Genomic DNA, 23,804 nt, shown 5'->3' on the forward strand with positions numbered 1-23,804 from the left:
CACCCAGTGCCGCATCCTGGGGCTGCAGAGGGCACGGGGGGTGAGGGGGAGGTGGGGATTTTGGCACTCACCCCACATCGAGGTCCATAACCCCAAGGGCAGAGCGGGATCTGCACACACAACCCCAAACCCAGACCCGGAGGATGCGCACAGAGGTCGGTTATTTTCGCTTGCTGCTTTAGTTGTTGTATCCACGGTCATTACAATCACAATATATATATATTATATATATACTTCTTAAATTACACAATCAATGTACAAAAACCGGGGTGCATTGCTGAGACGGGCGGTCGGGGTTTGTTAATCTGACTTTTTGTGTGGGTTGCTGTTTTTTCTTTTTCCCATTCGTGTGCCGGGCAGGAGGGGCGCAGTGCCCACACGCTGCCCCCGGGGAGCGCTGCGTCCCTGGAGCCAAACAATTCGCAAAGCCAAAGGAAGGTGGGAGAGAAATAAACGGTGATGAGCTGTAGGGAAGTGCGTGGGGCAGTGAGGGGGGGAGCGGGGTGGGGGCTATGCAGGAGCACCCATGGGTGCTGGGGGGCTGAGCTCTACGCAGAGTGCGGGTGAAGGAACGGAGCGAGCGCGGCTGCAGTTTCTCTCCCCCTGCAGGACCTCTGGAAGGGGTCAGAGGACAACCTCCCAGCAGCACCCAGAGGGTCCCCACTCTCTCCCAGTTTGGCTGTGTGGGGCTGTGGTGGGGTCCTTGGCCAAGAAGAGACATTTTGGGATGTTCTTCGCCCTCACTGAGTGCTGCTCCTTGCAGAGCACCCAGGGCGCAGCTCTGGGCGGAGAGGAGGAGGAGCAAGATGGAGAGGTGCCACCACGCTCCGTGGTGGGGCTGCTCCTCTTCCCCCCCCGATGGGGAGAGGTGGCTGTGGGGCAGGAGGGGACATCTGTGCCCTTCCTTTTGGGATGGAGGAGGAATCGGAGCAGAGAACGTGAAAACATTATAAAATAAAAGGTGCAAAACCCCATTGCCTCTCTTTTCCTTTTCAGAGAGGGGCGAATCAGGTTGGTCCCAGGAGACCAGCGCCGTGCATTTCGGAACAGTTCCAGCCAATCAGAAGGCGGCTCATGAGTTCAGTATCTTTAAAAACCAACCAAGGAGGAGCTGTCGCTGGTTGGGCTTTAAGATCTTGAGGTATCGGATTTTCGCTGGGAAAAATCAGCTAGCGCGGAACGGACGGCGTCGTCTTTCGCTTCACGTTATCTTAGAAGAAGAAAAAAGCGACTATGCAAAATACTCTTCGGAGACAACTCTTAAAAAAATAAAAGCTCGGTCGGAAAATATGTCTGAATCTCTAAGAGGGAGGAGTGACGGAGCAGACGGAGCGATGGCGGTGGGCTGGCGGAGAATGGAGACAACGGAGGGCGGGTTGATCTGCAGACGGCGACGAGGAGCACAGCACAAGACTCAGATTGCCTCCACATAGTTGGCGGGGTACAGCCCCAGCTGCCCGTTGTCCAAGCGCCCTTTGCACCATCCCTGCTCGTCTTCTTCACCCAGCTTGGTTAGCTCGTCCCCTGGAGGACAAGGGAGGAAGGGAGAGCTTGCTGTTGGAGCGTCCTCTGGGGTGTGGGGTTCATGCTGAGTGAGGTTTGCAGGGCACGAATGCAAACAGTGTCCTATGATTCCTCCTGTGCCCCATCCCTCCCATCCCACCCAGTGTCGTGCCTTCCCCTCTCAGTGTGACGGGCTGAAGGTTGGACTTGGAGGGCTCTTCCAACCTTAATGATTCTCTCTGCCAAAGAGCTGGGGCAACTCTGACACGATTTAGTGGATTTTCCACCCAAAAGGGGAATCGCACGTGGGACATCCCATCACCTGCTTTGAAGCTGAGCTCGTCCTGCTCCTGCCCATCGTAGTCATACAGCGCCCGCACCCGCACGCCTTTCCCTGCCGAGTCCTCATCAAAGGGGTTGGTTCCACCGTTGGCCTCGCTGGCATTGAAGGAGTTGCTGCCCTCGTCGTCGGACCACTCGGCGCTGTAGGTCTGCCCGCGGTCGTGGCTGCTGACGCTGGGATGAGAGGGAGAGAAGATTTGGGATGGGCAGGCACCCCGATCCGGGGGGCTTCCCAAGATGCAGCAAGCAGGACCCCAGCTAACAGCACTGCCCATGGGAGGATGGAGCAGCTCTGCCACAAGGACATCTCATCCGCCCCAAGGTGACAGCAGGAGTGTTTGCACAGGCAAATCCCATGTGTTCCCAGTGCTAGGAGCAGGCTGCAGCACCCCGATGGCACTCACCTCCCGCGCTCTCCTGCTGACGCCCCGCTCTCGCCCGTGCTGCTGGCATTGGTCAGAGTCACCCCTTCACCCTTCTTCATCTTCTCCTTGCGCGTTATTGTGTGCGTCAGGTCCGGGTTCCACTCCTGGAGGCACAAGGCATGAGGCTCTCAGCACTCAGCTGTTGGGACGTGGGTCCCAATCACAGGGGGGGGCTGAGCCTCACCTCAAACTGGGGCCAGTTCATGGGCATGCCAGGGCCACTGGTGCTGCGGAACCACCGGAGATCCTCCTGAGCATCTGAGAGGCGGATGGTCTGCTCCAGCTCCCGGTAGACGTTGGCGTAGCTGTGGGAAGAGGGGTGCCATGGGGGTGGATCCACAGGATGGGGGTGGGATGGTGGGATGGGGAGGTTCAGGTTGGATGTTAGGAAAAATGTATTCGCTGAAAGAGCCGTGATGCAGTGGCACAGCTGCCCTGGAAGTGGTGGTGTCACCATCTCCAGAGACGGACGATGGAGATGTGGCACTGAGGGACGTGGTTAGAAGGCTTAATGGGGGTAGGTGGGGGTTGGACTTGGTGATCTTGGTTGTCTTTTCCAGCCTGAGTGATTCCACGATTCTATGCTAAGATGCCCATTTTGTGCCACCCCCCAGGAGGCACTGGGGAACACCGCTCTGGTGCCACTCAGTGACCATCATGTTGATCAGAGCCCACTCCCTGGTACTGCAGGGGATGGGAAGCACCTGGTCCTTCAGGGCAGCACAGGGAGACCTCACATGGGTGCCTTCTGCCCAGACAGCAGGGAGAGCACCTACCTGCTGCTCTCAGCCAAGTTCAGGTGCCTCTTGATATCCAGGAGCACCTCCTTGAGGAAGTTGAGCCTCTTCTCCTCAAACTGCTGGCACTGCTCAAAGACCTGCTCCATGCTCTCCATGTACTGTGGGGTGCACTTGTTCAGCTCATCCAGAACCTTCTCGTACTTCTCCTGAGTCTGCAGGGTACACAAGGTGCCTGGTTACACCTTGAGCCCCCCGGATCCCTCACAGAGCCAGGCTGACCCTTGGATCTCCATTCTGGGGAGCCCTTCTTGAGCTAGAAGCCTCCGTAGGGAAAAATGAGGATGCAGGAGAGATCTTGCCCCAGTGGGAAGGTAAACTCTCTGCTCTTCTCGCACTCACTACTGCCTGTAACCTTTTTGTACACATAACCAGAGACAGGGAAATGGGAATAAACGGGGATGACAAAGTGGTGGTGTCCATTTCCACTGCCCTGTGCTGCATGAGCCCGCAGCAGGGGCAGCAGTGGAGCTGCACCACAGTGCTGATGGCTCGCACCTTTTGCACATCCTGCTTGCACTTTTCCACTTTGTCCTGGAGCTTCTTCTGCTGCTCGGGGGTGTTGGACTGGTCTGCTTTGCTGTTGGCTTCCCGGGTCATTGCCAGCTTCTCCTCCTTGCAGGCCAGGTGGTAAGCTTTCTTGGCTGTCTCCAGCTACGGGGAGAAGAGAGGATGGACGTGGGATTAACAAGGACACCACACTACCAGGATCAGCTCCTACCCTGCCCCTCTGCCTGCAGAAATGTGATATCCAGCTTGGATGCAGAGCTGGGGTTGGGACAAGGCATGGCCATGCCGTGGTTCTCCTCTCACCTCCTTGAGCTTCTTGGCCCAGGGTTTCTGCGCTTTCCGGAAGCCATCCTCAGCCTCCTTGGCCTCCTTGAAGCCCCCCATGATCTGTTTGTGGTAGGCATCCTTCTGCCAGTTCTTCACCTTCTCAAAGTCATCATTCAGCAGGCTGTTCTTCACGTCCTGGTGCAGCTCACTCACCTTGTCTGCCTCCGTCATGATGGCACCCCACGCCCTCTCCAGGCTGCCATACTGGGGGCCTGGGGGTGTAGGGGATGGGTGAGCACCCCCACGCAGCTCAGACCCCCCCCATGGCATCCAGGTGTCCCACTACCTTTCTCAATGAGCTGCCTCCACCTCTTGGACCAGTCAGTGAGCTGCTGGGCGTAGGACTTCTCAATCTTGGCCCTCTCGTGCACACAGTTCATGAGGTCATTGCAGAGCCGGTGTCCGTCATCAATCCGCTTCACCGTGCGCTTGTAGTTCCCCACCTGGGTTGGGGACATCGATGGGGATGGGAGCAGGGATGGGGATGGGGACAGGGATAGATGGGGATAGAGCCATGACCATGGAAGCCATGGTGGGATGCACAGATGGAGCTTTCGCTCCGGGTCTTAAGGCCACCTCCTTTTGGCCCGCTCTGACTGTAAGTGCTGGTAGGGCAGGACCTCCTGCAGGCCCCCCCCCCCAGCCTCCGCAGCAGGGACCCCGGCGCTGGGCTGGCTTCAGAAGGCAAGGGTGCAGTGCCAGGTGGTGACAGCAAACCAGGACATCGCAGGGACAGGGTTTGGCGAGGGCTCACCTCCCAGAAGCTGTCGGTCGTCTCCTCGGTGGCTGCTGCCGACTCGTCGTAGGAACCCGACATGGCTCCTGGCACGGCTGCGGCCGTCAGTGCGGGCGCTCGGGGGCTCTTGGGCAAGCAGCAGCCTCATGCACTGTGGAGAGCAGAGGGGTCAGGGTGGGCAGCAGGGACCCCATCCCCATCCCCATCCCCGTCAGAATTCCCATCCCCATCATCTCCATCCCCATCTCCTGCAGTGCTGCAGGGTGAGCATCCAGCTGCAGGGGATGGGGACAGTGCCCTTTCTGTCTCCCTTCCTACGTCCCCCGCATCTCCCCTTAAGGTGCCATCCAAAATCCAAACCCTCTGCAGGCAGCCAAGCCCTGCTCGAGCCCCAGGATTTCTTATGCAATGTCTGGTCAGGCAGAGCTGCCGCAGAGCCACAAAAAACCTAAGGCTGCTCTGCTGGGGTGGAGAAACACGGGGAGAAACAAGGGGAGCAACACGGGGAGCCCTTACCCAGGGGGGGCCCTGGCCCAGCAGCTGCGCATCCTCAGGGGGCCGTGGAGTGGGGGGAGCACAGCCCGGAGAAATTCTCGTCCTGATATTCCAGCCTAATCCGTCCTGATCTACAGAAAAACGGCATCCCCGGAGCGTCACGTGGGGGCTGCTGCATGGCTTAACCCTTCGCTGCTCCATGCGGAGCTGCATGTGGGGCTGGGGGATGTGGAGATGGGGCTGGTGGATGGGCATCTCATGGGGATCTGGGGATGGGGTTGGTGGGTGGGCATTTCACAGGGATGGTGAGGGGACTGTGAACATCACGGTCACAGTGGGACACTGCTCCCCACGGGATGTGCTGGGCTTGCCCTGCGTGGCATCTGCCACCAGCATGGGGACAACACAGCCACAAGCCACACAGAAGTGCTGGGGTGGGGGGATACAGATGTGATCCCTGCACCATCGCAGCCAGAGATGCAACGGGAGACCCAGACACCTGGGCCGCATCCCACACCCAGGATAGGGCGGTGGCATGGGGTGCACCCATGGGATGCAGGGTGTGGGGTTCCCTCTTGCTCCATCTGTGCGCGCATCGGGCCCCATTGGGATGGGGCATGGAGGAACGAGTGCTGAAACGGTTACTGGTGCGCCACGGCCAGGCTCGCTGTGCTGGAACTAACAGGGCCTCGCAGGGATTTAGTGATATAACCAAGAAACCCACCAATCCCTGCCCGTCCTCCCCAGCCAGTTAAAAATAAATGTGTGACTGTCCCTCGCTCCGCCGCAGAGATGCAGATGGATGGGGAGCGCGGCCAGCACTGTCCCCTGCAGCCCGTGGCGTGCAGCACCCACCCACGTGCATGGGGCGCCTGCATCACAGCCCCCACCTCCCTGCACACCCACAGCGTGCCCCGAGGTGTTGGGATTTGTTCACACCTTGGCTTTGGCTCTGAGTTTCGTCACGGATGCAGGGCAAAGGCAACCTCAGGGGAACAGCCCAAAGCAGTGCTGGGGATGCAGGGGAGGGTGCCATGGGACCCACAGGCATGGAGCTCCCCAGGCCGTGGGGTGCTGCAAGGCTTTGCTGCAGCTCAGTGTTTGGTGCTGTTATTTGGGTTCGAGCTGCAGCTTTGGTTTGTTTTTTTTTTTCCCAGCAAATGCTGCTGCCTTGTTGCTGCTCTCCTGCCATGCACCCGGACAAACAAACATGCATGCAGGCAGACGTGCATGCACGTGTGTGTGTGTGCCCTCCGTGCAGCCAGACCTGTGTTCGATGCCCACCACCCAGGGCAGCAGCACAGCCCCCACCATCCCCTCCGCTGCAGCCCATCGCTTTGCATTGAGGCGGCTGGCGCTGATGCCCGGCGGCTGAGCATGGTGTGGGCGAGCTGCCAGCCCCAGCTGGGTGCTGTCACTCAGGAACCCTGAGCAGAGGGGCTCTGCTTCACTGCCCTGAACCACCCCAAAGCCACCAGAGGGTTTTGCAAGCTGCAGCAGTGAAGTTTGTCTGAGCTCACGCCCCTGCAGACGCTGGCGTGTCCTTGGGTTGCTCCCGCAGCCTCAGGTCCCCCTGCATCTCTCCATCCTCCCCAGCAGACTGCTCAGTGCAGAGCTCATCTCTTGAGACACAGCTCCTGCTGCTACAGTGGGTCCCTGTCCCTGTGCAGGTACCGGGGGCTGGGATGCAGGCGCTGACCCCACGCAGGCAGGAGGTGCTGCAATGCAGAGGGCTGGCACTGCTGCTGCTGCAGGCAGCTGGGAATCCCCACAGCTGCACAAGAGGGTGCTGCTTGAACCAGTCTGCACCCCCCATGCTGGAAATGGGGACGGAGAGGGTGGCATCACACAATCACATTCACCATTAGTGGGTTTGCTACAGCCACTGAGTAGAGCAGCAGATGGGAGTGCACTGCTTCACCTTTGCTGCAGCATCACCTCTGAGCCTGTAGGCCATGGAGCGGTGCCCTGAGGTCGAGATGCAGTGGCAGTTGTCTGCATGTGTCCCCATCCTGCTACCTGCACGTGGGGCTGGGAGGGACTGCAAAGCTTCCCAGTGTAGGGTTTCTTTTTGCTGCAGAGCCCTTTGCCACAGCAGGACTGCAGCAGATGCACTGCAAGGAGGGGAGCAGAGCGTGGATGGAACTCATGTCCCTGTCCTCATCCTTCCCCAAGGTTTGGGTTTGTGACAAAGCAGGAGACAGATCTGAGCCCTGCTGTGGGGCTGAGAGTGATGCCATGCCAGGATTTGCCCTGGTGCCAAACCCTCCTGCAAAGCATCCCAGCCCCAGTGCAGCCCCAGGACCTCATCTGCAGGAGCACGTGAGCAGGGCAGGATGCAATCTGCTGCGTGCTGTTCTCTTGTAGCTCCTTGGTGGCTCCCAGCAGGGCCATCAGTACAGCAGAGCAATCCTGGCAATTCAAAATGAGCCAATTGTCTGAGCTGGTTTTATTGCAATTAAACGCAAAGTCCTGGCTTGTCAAAAAACACCTTCCGAGGAGCTGTAATGTGAAATAGGTGCTGCATTTTGGTTTCCTTCTGCAAGCACACGAGGCCAAGGGTGAGTACAGGGCTGTACTGGGAGGGATTCAGGCTGCATTTCAGCAGCCCCACTTTGCGTGCTCGGCAGCAGGAAGCTGATTTCCTCACCTCTATTGCTGCTAATTGCAGATGGTGGGCGCAGCACCGCTTGCCCCAATGCCACCGTGATGCAATGCCATGTGAAAACCACTCCAGCTGAAGACAAATGGACTCAGAACAGCAGCGCCAAGAGCAGGGTCCCACCTCATGCACCCCCATAGCACCAAGGAGCAGTATCCCAGCATGGGTGTGAGCACCTCGTGCTGCTCCTGCCGTGGCAAAGCACGGTGGATGAGATACCCCAGCACAACGGCAGTGCAAAGCCAGCATGCTCTCCACGATGCTTTACTGGAAGGGAAATGAAATGCTGCTGGCTGCCCTCCCCACGCCCCAGAACCAGAACTGGGTTCCTCTGAGTGCTCATGGCACAGGGAATGAGATGCAGTTTCCTCCCCCACGCAACGACCCCTGTGGGATAGAGGAGATGGGGATGGGGGCAGTGGGAGGTGGTGAGGTGGGGGCTGCACTTTGGGGGTGGTGACAGCGTGACAATGGTGACAGTGGCCTGGGGAGATGTGGGCACCTGGCGAGGCGCCTGGGGTCTCCCCCCAACCCCAAGCTTCCCTATGGGGCTCGGAGAGTTCTGGGCAGTGGGTGCTGCTGATTCCCACTGGCAGCTGGAGCTGAGCAGAGCCCCAGGCTCAGGGCTGAGCAGCATGGAGAGGCGTGAGTGATCCAGGGAATGCCTGGCTGTGTGTCCACCCCACCAATTATCAAACTGAGTTAAAGCCTGAAGGGAGGTGAGCCTGGGTCTTTCCAAGCCATAGGCTAAGCTTGAGAACAGCTCATTGCAGGGCTGTGTCCTGTTTCCCCCAGCAAAACCACTGCGGCTGGGATGGGAACCCTGGGGCAAACAGCCCAACCCTGCCCAGGTGTGGGGCTCAGGAGGCCCTCGTACACAGGGTGCTTCTGTGTGGGGTTTCAGACACAGCAGTGCTGTGGGGCTGGTTTGGGGATAATGCACACAGTGGCAGCACATCCTTGGGGCGATGCATGGTAATGGTGGGAAGCTTCTGAGAGCTGCTCTGTGCAGGATGTGCCCGTGGCAGTGCCTTGTCCCAGTCCATGGGCAGCAGGGATGGGTTGGGGGGTCCAGAGAGCAGATCTGCAGCTTCCTCCAGACCGGAACGTTTGCAAAGGAGGTTCATTGGTCCAGGAATGCTACAGGAGCCCCGTGTCCCATATGATGACAGCAGGGTGCCCATCTGGCTGGGATGGGGCTGCGTGCTGCCAATGCTGCCACGTTGCAGGACCAGGGTGACGCTTTTTGCTCCAAGACCTGGCAGCAATCAGCTTGACATTTTGTGTGCTCTGCAGAAATATTCCTCCTCCTCTCCCCAGCGTTATCTCCCTCAGCACGCAGGACACCCATCAAAGTCTTCTAAGGGATTTTACAAGCATCGCTCAGATTTCTGGAAGTATGCATGGCATTTGCAGATAACACAAACGTTTCTCTCCGGGGGAGCTTGCAGCCAGCACAGGTACAGCGGATGTGCCAGGAATGTGGATAGACACCAGCAGGGTGCAGAGATCTGGAGCAGGATTGTCAGCCCCATAATGTGCTCAGGCCTGGGGAAGGGAAACTGCTCTGAGCCTCAGCTGCTGGGGTTCCAACTCGCCTTGCAGCTCTGCAGCTCTTCTCAGTCTGCCTTCTTAGCTCGCTGCTGTAAACAAGGATGCTCTGACTCTTGAGTAGGGATTTTTGCAGTCCCAGGAGTGGGGTTTAGATGGAAATCCAAATATGTGTTTTGCAATTAAGCCGAGAAGTGCTGGAGGATGTGGGGGTGCTTCCATATTAGGAAGGGGGGAGGCAGAGCACTGTGTGCTTGGGGGGGGGGCCCATCCCCTGCCTCTCGGTGAGCCCAGGGCTGGCAGTGACAGGAGGGGAATGGGGCTGCCATGGAGCCACCAGATGCCTGGGGTTTGGCCGTCAGTGGTGGGGGAAGAGGCCTGGGGTGGGGGTGGGGGGCTCAGTGAGGGGGTAGGAAACGGAGAAGCTGGGGGGAAGGCAACAAAAGGAGGGGTTCAGCAACAGGGTGAGGCGTTCATCTGGGCAAGGAGACAGCGATGGTGGGGATAACACAAGTCCTCTCCCTTCCAGACCATTGCAGCAGCCAGGGAAACTGAGGCATACCCGTGGTAGCACAGCAGGGTCACAGCCTCAGCACCCTCACGGACACACAGGGGGACTGAAGGTCACGTGTGCATCCCCCCAGCTCACAGAAAGGATTGGGTGCACGATACCCTGCCCTGGGGGTGAACATAAACCGGTTCCTCGCAACACCCCCCCTGCACCCCCTCATGCACACCAGGCACCCCAAGCATCCCGCAGCCCCGTCCCCGGGGAGGGGACCCGGCTGTCCCCTGTCCCCCTCCCAGGCTCCCTGCAGTAAAGCACCGCAGGGGCTGCCGCTTACCTGGGCCGGGCTGTAGGGGCCGCAGGGGGGCTCGGTGGGACGGGCGCGCTGCGTTGCGCTGCGCTCAGCACCAGCCGGGCAGCAGCACCGCGCACGGCCGCGGGAGCGCGCCCAGCCTGCAGCCTCCTGTCGTCAAGGCAACCGGGGATGGAGCCGATGCTTAAAAGGTTGCAAAAACCACCCAGGGAGGATGTGGGGACCCCCCTCCTCTCCCAACATGTACATGCCTTGGCATCGGGTTTCTTAGGTACCAGGAAGGGCAGGTGTTCGCTGTGCCTTGTGCGCATACCTGGGGTTACAGGGTGCTCAGCACCCACTTGTCACAGACCAGTGCAGGGTAATGTGCTGCAACACTGCTCTTGGGGCTCAGTGGGTGCTGGGCTGTGGGAGGCAGCACACGGCAGCAAGGTGTGCACAGGTGTCCGGCCCCATTGATGCTGCAGGGCTCCAGCAGGGCTGGGAACAGGTTCTTATCACCCTTCAGCTGTGCTGCAACGTGGCTCAGGGGAAGCTCCCATGGAGCTCTGTCCTTGGGATCCTTGGGATCCTCGTGCACTAGGTGCAGGGCAGCAGGACAGGACGGAGCAGAGCTCTCTCTCCACTCCTCCCCCTGGCGCAGTGGGGAGGGTTTCATGGCCAAGCTCTTATAGAAACAAACACCCCAAAACACCTTTGGAGAGGCATCTGGTGCTGCCTCCCTGCCAAATGTGCCAGCTGGGAAGGAGCTGGTGCAAGAGCTATATAGAAGCACGGGATGGGGCTGGGGAAGGGGCAAAGCAGCTGCACCCCATAAGCTGCTGCACACCATAAGCTGCTGCTGGAAGGCCATGGAACCAGGCAGTGCCCATCTGCTGCCTCCTCCCAAACCCCAAGTCTTGTGCCTGGGCATTTATCCCAGGGTGCCACATCCGTGAGCCCTATGGGGAGCAGCAGCCTGGAGCCAGGGTACTGACAGGCTCTCCCACTCTCCATTGCTTGCATTTTCCCCCAGCTCAGGGTGATGTCAGGGAAATTCAAAGCTGGCAGGAGACGAGAGGCTTGGGCTGAGTAACTGAAGCCGCCCACAGGAGCTGCAGTAATGAGGCTGTCTGGTTGTCGGGCTGCAGCTGCCCAGATCAGGTTGCCCACAGAATGCAACCTGCTCCCGTGAGGCTCAGCCCAGCTCAGCTTTCCCCTAATGAGTGCCTTCCATTCCTTAATGAAGCTTGGTGGGGCTCTGTGTGCCATCTGAGCACGTCTTCCCACCTCTTAGCAGGCCAGAAAGGCCCTGAAATATTTCAGGGCTGGCTGCGCTGGCAGCAGGGGAGAAGGCAATGCAAGACCCAGGGTGAAATAATGCTGCCCCAACACAGAACAGGAGTGGGCTCAGGCTTCTGCAGCATCGTGTGGTCTTTGCTCTTTGCCATTTCAGGGTACTGAACCACTGGGTGCTGCAGGTTAAACATGCAGTGGTGCTCTGACACCTGCTTTTGGGCAACACCGTCATCTTTGTGTGCAATGAGCTAGCAGTTCTCAGCACAGGTTCTAACCCTGTCTCAGCTGCCCCAAGCCCTGGCAGCATCTGGGCACAGGGAGCAAACGCTCTTGGCATTACACACTGAGGGGTGACAAATGCTCCTAGGAGACGATGGGGAGCATCTCAGTGGTGGGGGATTCCAGTGCCCAGCCCATTGTCACCTGTGACACATGGAGCACTGCCTCCACGCTGCAGAGCCCCAGCAGTGAGTGCCAGCTGGCTCCTGTGGCAAAGACACGGCCATGACAAACCTTCCCCCAGTGGGCACCATCCAGCGGTCACTATTTCCTGCAATAACTCATTTCCCCCTCAATAAAATGAGTTTCCCCGTGGGAAGCGGCGGCCAATATTGACAGGAAATTAGCCTTGATTTATATGGCTACTTGGCACTCTGAAATTAAGATTCTTTGAGCACCGCGGTGAACTGAAAGCAAATCATCCCCGACTGGGCTGGTGGCTGCCAGCATCCTGCTCACGCAGCCCAGGGCGAGGGGGGTCCCTCTGGATCACTGATGCTCTGCAGCAAGTGCTGCATTTTGGGCTGGGCTGGGCAGAAGTGCCATGTGCTGCCAGCATTGTCAGCCTGCAAGGCACGAGTGCTGATCTTTGCATGGTGATGGGGGGGATTTTTCAGCATGGCATCCTCCCATCTGCCTCACAGATAAGGAAAGGAAGATGTATCCCCCAGATGATCACAGAACCTTCTGGGTATGGAGCTCTGTGCTGAGCTGGTTGGTGCTGGGAGCAGTGGGAGAGCCCCCAGCACATCGGGTCCCTGTCCCTTCCATGCCCTACTGGGTGCTGGGAGGAGAAGGGGCAGAAGCTGGTGTGGGTGCCCCCATTCTCGTGCCCTGCCTCAGCCACAGATGTGCTGCAGGTCCCAGGAACCCTCTCATTTGCTGGGAGAATGCAAACACAAGGCTATTTTGCATCTCTAATTAGCATTGGAGGATAATTGGCCCCTCTGCAGCAATTATGCAGAAATCGAGCCATTGTGGAGGGCCCCTGACACAGAGCAGGTGCTGCCAGCAGCCCAGCTCCCACCACAACAATCCCCTTTTTGTCTGCCCATACCCAGCCCCAAGGCATCCTGTGAGCTCCTTCCGGGGCAGGGGCCGAGACATAAAGGCTCCATTTTTCCTGAGAAAATGCCTCTGCACAGAGTCTGCAGTGGGCAGCAGCCAGGAGGAGCACATCCCCATTGCCCACAGCCATGGCAAGGTCGGGGTCGCTGCCTCCTCCTCTCTGTGCTGCCGTGCCCCATGGGGAAGTGCCTTCTCCAAGGCTCCTTTGCTAAAACACCTCAGGATCCTCTGTTTGCTTTTGTGGTGTTGCACAAACACAGCCCTGCTAGCTGCCCCACCGGGGACAAAGTCTGTCCATGGGGCAGAGCCGAAGGTGAGGTTTCTACAGCCACCCAGGCTGCCTTTCCTCAATCCCTTCAGGTAAATCCATCCTACACAGCCGGGCGGTGCCTTTGGGCCCATAGCATGGCACTGTGGGAAGAGGCTGCAATGGCCAAGAGGGGCAGGAGGGGATGGGGACACGGCTGCAAACACCTGGAAACGGGCTCAGTGCTGTCACCAGTGGCAGACCTGGCATTCAGCCGCCGATAAATTCCCCTTTGCAGTGATAATCTCCTTCCCAAGCCTCTCCTCTCCCTTTTCCAGCTCTTGTCTCCGAGCTGAGGAGGCGTGGGGATGCAGCACAGCCTCATAACCAGCGGTGCCACCGGTGCCCTGCCTAACCAGAACTGCTCCTGCAACACGGGGTTATTTTCTGCCTTGTTATCCCTCAGATGTGCGCTGCCAACCAGCTGCAGGAGCCAGATTTTAGTGTAAGGTCACCGTGCCCCAGAGCTCGGGGACAACCTGTGGTGGCTGTGCTGCAGGAACTGCCGTGTCCCAAATATGTGATCTGTGGCAGTGCAGCACCCAGCGGGGCTGAGAGCTGCGGGAGCAGCTCGGGAGGCTGCAGGAGGAGTGCAGCTCTAATCCGTTTAGCAAAGCGCTTGCTTTGCTGTTTGTGAGGCAGGAGCAAGAATGGCAGAGAGGAGATGTGCGCAGTGCAGCGGGATGAGAAGGACAAGGGCGGCAATCCTGATCAGGGCGTGGGGCCAGGAGATGCATTTCTCCCATGCAGCCATTGCTGCATCCCTGGGTCTGCCCCGTGAGGTTCAGCTTTCCCCCTCCTTGTCCTGTCGGTGACCTACCCCTAAAGGAGCCAAAATGAAGGGATAAAATGGTGGCAAAGCCTCAAGATGCCACAGGCTTCTCTGTGCATCCCTGCAGCCACGTCTCTCAGCCTCTCATACCCAGGGGTAGCTGTGGGTTGTGGGGGTTGAGCGTTGCCCCCACTGCCTTCGGGAGTCCCTGGCTCATCCTAAGCCTCCTCGCAGAGCTCCCTGCCAGCCGCTTGGTGCCATGGTGCCGGGTGAGGAGGGGGTGCGAGCAGAGCCTGCGTTTCTTTGAACCCAGGGCTGAGGGCAGGATCCTGAATTTCTCACCAGGCAAGTAAGAGGATGCCAAGCGCACAGCAAGGAGGCAGAGGGAAGACGAGCACAATCATTCCGTTTGCTCAGCGCTGACAGCCCTGACAATTGCAGGCTGTTCAGGCTGGCTTTTTGGCTCCCAGCCTTCATTTATGCATTGTGGGCAGCCAGAGGGACCCCGTTCCTGGTGCGGGATGGTCTGTGGGATCTCCATGGAGCAGCACCGTAGTGCCAGTCCCCAGCTGCCAGAGCGAGTGTGGCCGTGGGGCCAGCAGCCCCCTGGGACTCCCCAGAAGTCCCTCAGGAGCCCTTGGGTGCCAGCAGGGCTGTGCGGGCTGTTACTGAGCTGATGCAGCTTTTGCATAACGCACAGAGCGGGGGCGAGCCACAAGATGCCACAGAACCTCTGCTGCCCCCCATGAGAGCCTTACTGCTATTTCCCACCTGACAGCAGCCCCCCGAGCCCAGGCACAAGATAGAAAGCAATCTTCAATCCTACAGAAGTTTGGAAATGGCTTAAACCAGGCAGCAGTGAGCTGCTACATCAAAACCTCACTGCCCAGCTCTGGAGGAATTTTAGAGCTGACACCTCCCTCAGGCTGCACAGGAACATCCCGAACCCAAGCATCCCATCCACTCAGCAGGGCCACCGCTGCCCCCATCGCCCACCGCCCGCTGGAAGCCCCTCGTTGCCAACCTCCAGGAGCCAGAACACGACGCGTGTCGGTACCTTGGGCGAATGGCTGCAGGGCCCATGGGAGGGCGCGGGGAGGCCGCTGGGGTGCGGAGGCTGGGCGGCAGTGGGGGTGGCCGGGGTGCTGGCAGGGAACCCAGAGGCTCCGTCTCGCTCGGGCTGGCTCTGCACATTGGGAGGAAGGTCACGGCAGATGGGGAGGAGGGGGTAAAGATCAGCACGGAGATTACAGAGGCATTTTTAGCCAGCCAATCGCCACCCCGGCTCGGCATAATGACTCCTTCGCAGCACAAGGTGAAAACGTTACCGCAGGAGCGGCAAAGAATTAGCTTGGGTGGCTGCGGGGGGGTCCTCAGCCTCCCTGCACACTTTGCTGTAAGCTGCCACCTCTTCACGCTCTCTCCTTTCCCTTCATCCTATGGCTCACAGCCCCCATTCCCCTCTCCCTGTGCCTGCCAGACCTGAGGTTGGGCTGGGAGTTGCCCCCCAGTCTGATCAAGAGATTCACCTATGAGAGCCTGCACCCATCTCCCCTGGGGTGTTGAGACCTCCAAGCAGCCTTAAGTGCTGATGCTGCATGGGGCAGCTCTATGGGATGCAGCTTGTGTCCTGCCATCCTGTGCTGGTTCTGCCCTGAGCCACCTCATCCAGGACCAAGGAAGGACAGTGGGACTGCAGGGAGGGTCTGGGCTGTGCTGAGCCCACAGATGGTGGTCAGTGGGGTGGATGAGCTGCAGTGCACATGGAGCATCCCTCTGATGCATGGCCAAAGCAACGGGCAGCATTTCTTGGCACAGAAAAGCAGCATTTGTGGCACATTGTGGTGGGAGCACAGCTATGTGTGCTGGTGCCCAAAACCTCAGCACAAGGTGCTGCTGGGGAACTCAGTGTGCTGGAGGAGGGTTGCCACTCTGTGAGTGTCCCCAGGGTGCTATGGGTGGCTCAGCTGTTCTCCATCACCTGGCAGGATGCTTTGGGGCATTGAGGGGAATTCAGATGCCTTCACAAACCCCAAGCCCTTTGCCCTGGAGGGAGCAGCATGGGTGGAACTCTCCACACCTGCACATCCGTTTCGCTCCCGGATCCCAGCCAGAAGTTTACAGCCTGGCTCCAAAGGGCAGCAGTAGCTGACCAGTTCCTCCTCACCCCTGGCTCTGCCTGCAGCAAGGGCTGGGCTGATGGCAGCAAGGCTGCAATGTGAGCACGTCATGGGGATGCTGCACCAGAGCACCTGGGTGTCCTGCTGTGGGCAGAGCAGGGCAGGAAAAGCCCTCCTGCAAACGTCCCCTCCTCTTATGTCCCCAAGGTATAGCTTTCTCCTCCCTGTGAAGGCAAGAAAAAAGTCTGCTGCTCCCTGTTATGAGACTGCTTGGAAGCAGCCAGAGGGGGCTGTGGGAGCCTCTCAGAGTGAATGTTTTCTCCATGGTGACTGCTTCACTCATACCAAAAGGCAGCCATGCCCAAGTTCTGAGGCTGCTCTGTGCTGCCTCAGCCCTGCAGGGTTCCTGGTCCTTCTGTGCCACCCATCCGGAGTACAGCCTGAGCAGTGCTGGGCCATGCATGTGCTAATCCATGGGGGATGATCCCAGTCATCAGCACTGCAAATCCCATTGCTCTGTGACACATATGGGAGCTGCTGGGTGCAGGGGATGGACTGTCCAGCTGAGCACTGGGGCTGCCCCAGCGTCCATGCGGCTTGAGGACTGGCTGCTGCTGGGGAACGCTGGGGGCTGCCAGGCTCTGTGGGCACAACTGGAGCTGCTCCATGATGCAGCCTGTGGTGGAGGCCAGTGATGGAGGGAGGATGGCCGTGGAGGCTGTTACTTGGCATCTGGCACCCTGCGCAGCCTCGAGGCGAGCTCCGTGTTTCCTTACTGTTCCTATTAATATTTAAAGGCGGCACTGAGAGGATGACACCACGAGGGATGCTGAGGCTACAAGGCTGGTCCCCATCAGGCATCGCGGCAGACACCTCTCTCGGTGACCGGACCGGGGGCCTCGCACATTCCACTGCAGGCAGCGCCGCGGACACCCTCAGCGCTCGGGGGCCTTCGGGAGGCCGGAAGTGAGCGCGCGGCGCATGCGTCTTCCTTTCCGCTCTCGGCCCCGCTGAGACTGTCACGGTGAGGCCGCGCTCCGGGCCCGCATCGGGCTCGCATCGGCTCCATCCTTGGGCAGCGCCGTGAGGCGGTGGTGTGACAGCGGCGGGGAGTTCAGGCCCGGCCCGTCCGCTGTGGGATTTCCGGAATCGGGGGGATCTGGGCCCGAGTTGTCCGGGCGGATGACCCGGGGGTGCAGTAGGCCGCGTGAGGCCCAGTTACCGGCAGGCCGGGCCTCGGGGCTCTCAGAGCCCTGGGCCGGGGGCAAGCGGCGGAGGGAGCCTCGCTGTGCTGCCGGAGGGAGCACCTGGCCGTACTGACCGCGGGGCATTGAGGCCTGCCGGTTGGGCGCGGACTGCTGCATCTGGGGGCTCTGTGGGTTCCCTTCACTCGGGTATCAGGTGCTGAGCGTCCGTCCCTTTGTTGCGGTCTGTGGCACTCAAGTGGGCTCCAGCAGTGGGTGCTGAGCACTGTGGGAGCACGATGTCTTTCCTGCACTGTGGCTGTGGGTGGACAGCTTGGGAGGATTGCTCAGCTCCGTGGTTCTTGAACTGAGTGTGAATTACTGATTGTAGCACAAGCCAGGCTGGCAGCACCTGCAGTGCAGCTGAAACATGCACTGACATGAGCTGTGTCTGTGCCCTGCCAACGGTAGCCCCTGTCTCTTGTTCTAACTGACACCAGGTTGTTTACAGTCTTTAATATGGTGCTGTGATTTAGTGTTAAAAACAAGTTCTGGGTGCCTAGGTGTTCAGATGCTGCAATCTAGTTCAAAATCATTTTTAAGAAACACAGTCTGCAGGGTTTTATTTCATATTTGGCTTTTTGTTTAAAACAGCCGTGTGACCATTTTATTACTTCTTGTAGATGGTGATACTATGAAACGTGAACGTGTTTAAACCTGAACGTGTTTAAAATAGTATTTACTGCCTGCTGTCTCTTCTTTAGATGTTGATGCCCAAGAAGAACAGAATTGCCATCTACGAACTCCTTTTTAAGGAGGGAGTGATGGTGGCCAAGAAAGACGTCCACATGCCGAAGCATCCAGAGCTCGTTGACAAGAATGTGCCCAACCTCCACGTCATGAAAGCCATGCAGGTACGGAGGTGAGGGCGAACTGCTGGGACCAGGCTGCATGTCAGCTGGGATTTGGGCATGAGATGTTGTAGATTGCATCCCTGCGGATAAATATTGCCACTTGTTGCCAAATAAACATTGTCACAGATGTCGCCTTGTAGTCATCATTTCTTTCGTTATGTTCAAGTTATACTTGACCCATTTTCCTCATTATTACTGTTTCTTGTTTACTCTGTCTGTTCTCCACAGGCTGTTGAAGGCTTTTGGTGTGATCCACATCTCTAGCTCTCTTTTTTTTTCGAAGCTCTGATGCCTTTGTGTGTGGTATCATTATATTTTCTGCATGTGAACTTTAGATTATTGCCCGTTATCCCCGATAAGCGTGAAGTAACTGCGAATTCTCTCTCTAGTCTCTGAAATCCCGTGGTTATGTGAAAGAGCAGTTTGCTTGGAGGCATTTCTACTGGTACCTGACCAATGAGGGCATCCAGTACCTGCGTGATTACCTTCACCTTCCCCCTGAGATTGTCCCTGCAACCCTGCGCCGCAGTCGCCCAGAGACTGGCAGACCACGGCCCAAAGGTAACCTGTGGCTGGGAGGTGACAGCTGTGTCAGCAGAGAGGAGCAGGGAATGAGGGAATGCGTGTTAGACAACGTAGGTGAGGTTAGACAGCTGGATGTCAGCTTCCAGCACCCAGTGGTGTGAGTTGCTGTGATTTCTGGATGTATAAACGTTGATGGGTGATGCATAGTTGTGGGTTTAATTGTGTTGATATTAGGTACTAATCTGATGGCTACTGGTGTGCTGAAGAATTGGAGGTGGTTAAAGAAAGCTGTGAGAGTGAGGAAAGCGCATCCTTCTCTGATAACACAAGGGAATGGAATCTCTGAGAGCAGGCCTGCAGGCTGTGGATCTGGGGGGCAGGTGGTGCCTGGAGCTTCCAGAGGGCTTTTCAGAGATTGTTGGCCTCTTTTGGGAAGAGCGCTCAGACCACTGCAGTTCTCCAGCAGGGCGATGGCACGTGTGTTCTCTGAGTCCAGCAGAGATGGAGAACTTGGCTCTAATAGGGATGTCCTTAAAAAAGCTCCTTGGGAGGCCAGGACTGCCAGTGCAGGGCACAGACTGTGTTTGGATGTAGCAGGGGTGCAGAGGCTGAGCCTCAGTGCTGGACAATTCATGTGGGGATTCCTCTGGTAGCTGAGATGAAGCTGGGAATGCATTGTTCTGCCTTGATCATGCACAGTTAGCCTGACTTGCTTTGCAGCATGTTGTTGATGCTGCCATTGCTTTATACAATTCACAAGTACACGTGGTGTGCTGGTTTTGTAGTTCTGATTTTTCATTTCCCAAAGCAGAATGGAGGTGATGGTCGTGCAAACATAAATTCTTGCTGGTGTTGTCATCTGAGATTGCCAGAAGTGCTCTGTGAAATACCTTTTGTTTGCTTCTTGTGGTTTCTTGTCCGGGGGCAGACAAACACCTCAGTGTAGGATGTGAACTGTAAAACTTCCAGGAACTGCAGGGAGAGCAAAATTCTCTGGGGACTCTTGAGAGAAATGAGGGAGCTGCTGCACCTGTGGCTGACAGACAGCATTGCCAGATCTCTTAGGGGCAAAAAATAGTTATTCTCTCTCAAGGTAGGGAGGTGTTGGTGTTTTCTGCTTTACTTCTGTGCAGTTGCTGCTTCTGGAATGTTACTCTGCCTTCAAACAAGGACTGACAGGGGAGTCCTGTGTAACAGAGCTTTCTCCTGTGGCTCTCAGAGCTACCTGGTAGCCCTGGCCCAGTCAGCAGGTTCTGGGCCCTGTGCTCAGGGCAGAGGCTGTGGGCACATTCTGGTGAGGAGTTCTGCATGCAACTCCCACAACTTGATTTTTAGGCAGACAAAACTGTGGCATCATCTGCTTCAAAAGAACGAATCGCAGTGAATCTAAGAACATGATGGTTTCTTTGATCTCAGCTTTGGATGTTATCCAGTTCATCCTTTAGAAGCTGTATTTATCCAGAGGGCTGGAATGACTGCGTATCTGGTGAAAGCTTCTGTAGTTCCTGGCTAAAGTGTCTTTTCTGGTGCTTTCATGCAGTGCTCCCAGCCTTCGCAGGTGATGCTCAGTAAACAAGCTGGAACGTTCAGTCTAAAGCAGAATTCAGTATTTGTATCTACAGTTTGTTACGTGTGTAATTAAACCCCTAGAAATTAAAGATGGGGAGACTGAATTAAAAAGTGTGTGCAAAGCAACTGCCCACCTGTTGGCATTGGGATGTGTTACAGTGGGTTGACCAGGATGGAAGTGAGTAGAAGCACTTAGAGGAGAAGTTAATTGGTTTGTGTATCAGTGAGCAGTATTTCTGTTTGCAGTAGGTGTCTGTTGGAATGATTGGTTTTTATTTATGGGGAAAAAAGTGCATAGAGAGGAAGAGACTTTAGAGGTACACGATTCATTTCTTGTAGCATGCTTGAGACCACAAGTACACTGCGATGTGCCAAGCAGCAGCTGGCTGTAGTTGTGTCCTACTGCCTGAGCTTGGAGACCCTGCTTTGATACCATGGGAGAGCATTTAATCTTTGATATTCTGTGGAAAAATCCATGAGTTGCACAGAAACAGGCAGTTCCACCTCATCCGTTTCTTTCCTGCAAGTATTCTGTCAGATTTTAATCTGATGTTACATAGATAATCTGCTCTTAGCTTTATTAATCTATTCAGTTGTGGAGGATTTGTAACGCTGATAGTATTTTAGATTGGGATCAGGATGCCATGCAGTTCGTGACACAGCTAGGAGCAGCCTTGCCAGTTGTGACAGATTCTCTGCACTTCTGATTATTAGGAATAATTGCTGTGGCTGTGTTGGATGCTGTGGGTTCAGTTTAACACTGTTTATGACTTCAGCCCAAGCACCAGCTCTGGCAACTTGTACCCTTGAGGTGAAGTTTTCCTCGCTCTGTTGCTTCCCCAGTTCAGCTTACATCCACTGAGCTGAGGTGCAGCGCTGCTGGTGGCCGTAATGCTTGGCTGCAGGGATCACCACCAGGTGTGGGGCCTCACTCGAATACACCATGCGTGTCCTCTGATGTCGCTGTTCTGGCTTACAGGTCTGGAGGGTGAACGCCCTGCACGTCTGACTCGGGGAGAAGCTGACAGGGACACGTACAGGCGCAGCGCTGTTCCACGTGAGTCTCGCTGCTGCGCGTCAGGCTGAGCTCTCGCTCTTTGGGAAAGCTGTCTTCAGCATTTACCTCCTTTTGAAAAGGAAATGGGGAAATGAGGCTGTTGGCACAGCGTAGGCATTTACACAGCAGAGTTCCTTTTTAGCTGCTGTGAGTAGCATTCTTCTTTTAAATTTTGGCAAGATGTGCTGGGGGGATTCCAGGCTGGGGCCGGGCTCCGTGCAGTGGTGACCAGGGGCACAGGCTGGAACGTGGGAAGTTCCATCTGAACGTGAAGAAAAGCTTTTCTTTGAGGCTGTCAGTGCCATAGAACAGTCCTCCCAGAGAGACTGGAGTCTCCTTCTCTAGAGATTTTCAAAACCCACCTGGATGCTTTGCTGTTCAACCTACTGTCAGAAACCTGATCCTCCTTCCAGCCCCTAGTATTCTGTCATTCTCCACTTGGCCAGTGGATTCTTTGGTTTGTAACTCAGTCATTTCTCTCATCAGCTGGTGCTGACAAGAAGGCTGAGGCTGGTGCTGGAGCAGCCACCGAATTCCAGTTTGTAAGTATTTGTATTTAAATTGGCTTGTGTTTGTGCTCTGAGGTAGAGACACTGCACATATTGTGTCTGCAGGTGTTGGGTATGGTGCTTATCAGCAACTTCTGTCCCTTACACTCAGCTGCTCTCTTATTAAGGAAACTGAAAGCCTTACTGCTGTGACAAGAAGTCAGTGACACATCTGAGAAGCAAGCTCAGCTTTCTAGAGGAAGTGTATTATTTTATATGACAGCAACAGAAGAGTTTGAGATGTGGCAGAGCTGGTTGAGATGGGTTCATTTTTGCATAGTGTCACTGGTCTGCTTAGGGTAGCTAGCCTCAGATCAGAGTTAAGCTATGCTTGGAGCAGGGGATGTTTATTAAAGTAATGCAGTGTTGAGGGCAGATAGCTGGCCCTTCTGTCAGTGGTTTTTGCACTGTTTGTTTGCTGTTGCTTGTTTAATATGGTGACTTCTAATGCTCTTCCTTTTCTGTTGCAGAGAGGTGGATTTGGTCGTGGACGTGGTCAGCCTCCTCAGTAAACCTCCTGCTCATGTTTTGTGTATAATAAAATAGGTGAAAATGCCACTTGGGCTGCATCAGTGTTTTGTTTGTGTCATTCTAGAGCTCACATAACAGGGAGGTGACTCGGATCTTTGGCATGCACACAGCCATGGAGTAAGTTGTGGTTAGAAAACAGTTTATGGGAAGGAGCTTTGTAGGTTGGTGGTTACTGACACATGGTTGTGCTCGTGTGCAGAGGTGATTTATGGGGGGAATGAGGAGCTCTTGGCAGCACAGAAGTGCTGTGGGCAGCTTTTCTGCTCTGCCTGGGAACATGCTCATTTCTGATCATGCAGTAAAGCTGTGTAGAGTGAGTTTTTATTTGTAAACAGAAAATGGAGCAAGTCACCCGTGTTGTGAATTGCACATAATCTATGCAGGCAGGTCAGCATTTCCTGTGTTAGGAATTCTGAATTCACTGGGTTGATCAACTGGATTAAGAAAGAAAGGAGGCTTGTGGCTGCATCTGCTGTCTGGAGCTGAGCAGAAGTGAGAGAGGGAGGAGTGCAGGCCGGGGCTACACTGCAGCATGCAGCTTGCCAGCAGGTGTCACCCGCAGACTAATAATGGCATGGTGCTAATTGGGAATGGTTTTCTGTTGCTTGATAGATACTTCTTTCTAGAAAAGCCTTAGGATCAAGAATACAGAAACACAGAACCCAGTGTGAAAGGAGCTGCTTACGATCCTCATGTAGGGATGGAGCAAACTGTAGGCATGTGAATTTTCTTAAGATCTGATATCTGAGGGACTTAGAGCTGCAGGGAGAGATGGGCTGCCTCAAACGTTCATTTTAATCAAGCACTCCATCTGCCTCCTGTCAAGTTTGTGCACCTCGATGGAGCTGAACCTAATGGCGACTGAACTGCTGAGTCCCACACGACTGGATTTAGCCGGGACGCACAGCCTACAGCTCTTAATGCAGATGTGCATTAAAGCAGCTCTAGCTGTGCAATGCACTGCCCAGATCCAACGGGGCTCTGAAATCTCCGCCTGCTTTCTTGTAAGCGGGAGCTCCAAGTGAGCAGGGCAGGGGGAAAGCAGGGCCCAGCCCAGCCTGACTGCGGCCCCGCGGGCCGCTTTACCACCCCAAACCCCTCGGGTTGAGGCCGAGCCCAGGGCGACCTCATTGGGCCCCATCCCCCGGCCCGCCCCGCCGCCCGCCCCTTTGTTCTGCGCCCCCCGACCGCGCTCCGCCACTGGCGTAAGCCGTCCTTGCGCAAGTCGCGCGTTCTTCCCCGCCCGGCGTCTGCGCGCTTTGCGTAGAGCCGCTGTCAAAGCGGAGCCATGTGCGCTGGGCGCCGGCTCTGCCTCCCCGCCTTTTGCGTAGCTGTCAGGGCGCCCCGGCACGCAGCCCCCGCCGTATTCTTGAAGGCTCTGCGCCGCGCCGGCGTCGGGCGGAGGCGTGGTGGCGGCGTCCGAGTCTGCCGCGGGGAGGGGGGGTAGCGATTCTGGAAGCCGGACTGCGCCGTCTGCGTGGCG

General features: G+C 56.6%; 2 protein-coding genes across 4 annotated transcripts; one reads left to right on the top strand and one right to left on the bottom strand.

The window, feature by feature from the left end:
* Positions 1 to 173: 173 nt before the first annotated feature.
* PACSIN1 (protein kinase C and casein kinase substrate in neurons 1) lies at positions 174 to 15,054 on the bottom strand. Of its 3 annotated transcripts, XM_048925705.1 has the most exons (11): positions 10,194 to 10,264; positions 5,157 to 5,266; positions 4,659 to 4,791; positions 4,191 to 4,347; positions 3,881 to 4,116; positions 3,566 to 3,721; positions 3,047 to 3,222; positions 2,455 to 2,575; positions 2,250 to 2,374; positions 1,826 to 2,019; positions 174 to 1,524 (listed from the first exon to the last, which is right to left on the bottom strand). In XM_048925705.1, exons 3-11 carry the CDS (start codon positions 4,719 to 4,721, stop codon positions 1,415 to 1,417), a joined length of 1,338 nt encoding a protein of 445 aa, XP_048781662.1. In that variant the 5' UTR covers positions 4,722 to 4,791; positions 5,157 to 5,266; positions 10,194 to 10,264; the 3' UTR covers positions 174 to 1,414. The 3 variants fall into 3 exon arrangements, with proteins under 3 accessions (XP_048781662.1, XP_048781663.1, XP_048781661.1); XM_048925706.1 differs by lacking the exons at positions 5,157 to 5,266; positions 10,194 to 10,264 and adding an exon at positions 14,931 to 15,054; XM_048925704.1 differs by lacking the exon at positions 5,157 to 5,266 and having other exon boundaries at positions 10,194 to 10,300.
* Positions 15,055 to 16,895: 1,841 nt separating this feature from the next.
* RPS10 (ribosomal protein S10) lies at positions 16,896 to 22,348 on the top strand. The gene is made up of 6 exons (XM_048925731.1): positions 16,896 to 17,017; positions 17,942 to 18,091; positions 18,481 to 18,652; positions 21,165 to 21,242; positions 21,729 to 21,784; positions 22,261 to 22,348. The coding sequence occupies exons 2-6, from the start codon at positions 17,942 to 17,944 to the stop codon at positions 22,300 to 22,302; spliced, it is 498 nt and encodes a 165-aa protein (XP_048781688.1). The 5' UTR covers positions 16,896 to 17,017; the 3' UTR covers positions 22,303 to 22,348.
* Positions 22,349 to 23,804: the final 1,456 nt, after the last annotated feature.

Source organism: Lagopus muta, chromosome 24 (assembly GCF_023343835.1).
Source record: "Lagopus muta isolate bLagMut1 chromosome 24, bLagMut1 primary, whole genome shotgun sequence".
NCBI lineage: Eukaryota > Metazoa > Chordata > Aves > Galliformes > Phasianidae > Lagopus > Lagopus muta.

Coding starts and splice junctions, on each gene's coding strand:
- PACSIN1 (XM_048925706.1), bottom strand. CDS start 4,721: ATGTCGGGTTCCTACGACGAGTCGGCAGCAGCCACCGAGGAGACGACC. Junction 3,722..3,880: donor GGGCCAAGAAGCTCAAGGAG/GTGAGAGGAGAA, acceptor TTCTCCCCGTAG/CTGGAGACAGCCAAGAAAGC. Junction 3,223..3,565: donor GCAAGCAGGATGTGCAAAAG/GTGCGAGCCATC, acceptor TGTACCCTGCAG/ACTCAGGAGAAGTACGAGAA.
- RPS10 (XM_048925731.1), top strand. CDS start 17,942: ATGTTGATGCCCAAGAAGAACAGAATTGCCATCTACGAACTCCTTTTT. Junction 18,092..18,480: donor ACGTCATGAAAGCCATGCAG/GTACGGAGGTGA, acceptor TTCTCTCTCTAG/TCTCTGAAATCCCGTGGTTA. Junction 21,243..21,728: donor CAGGCGCAGCGCTGTTCCAC/GTGAGTCTCGCT, acceptor TTCTCTCATCAG/CTGGTGCTGACAAGAAGGCT.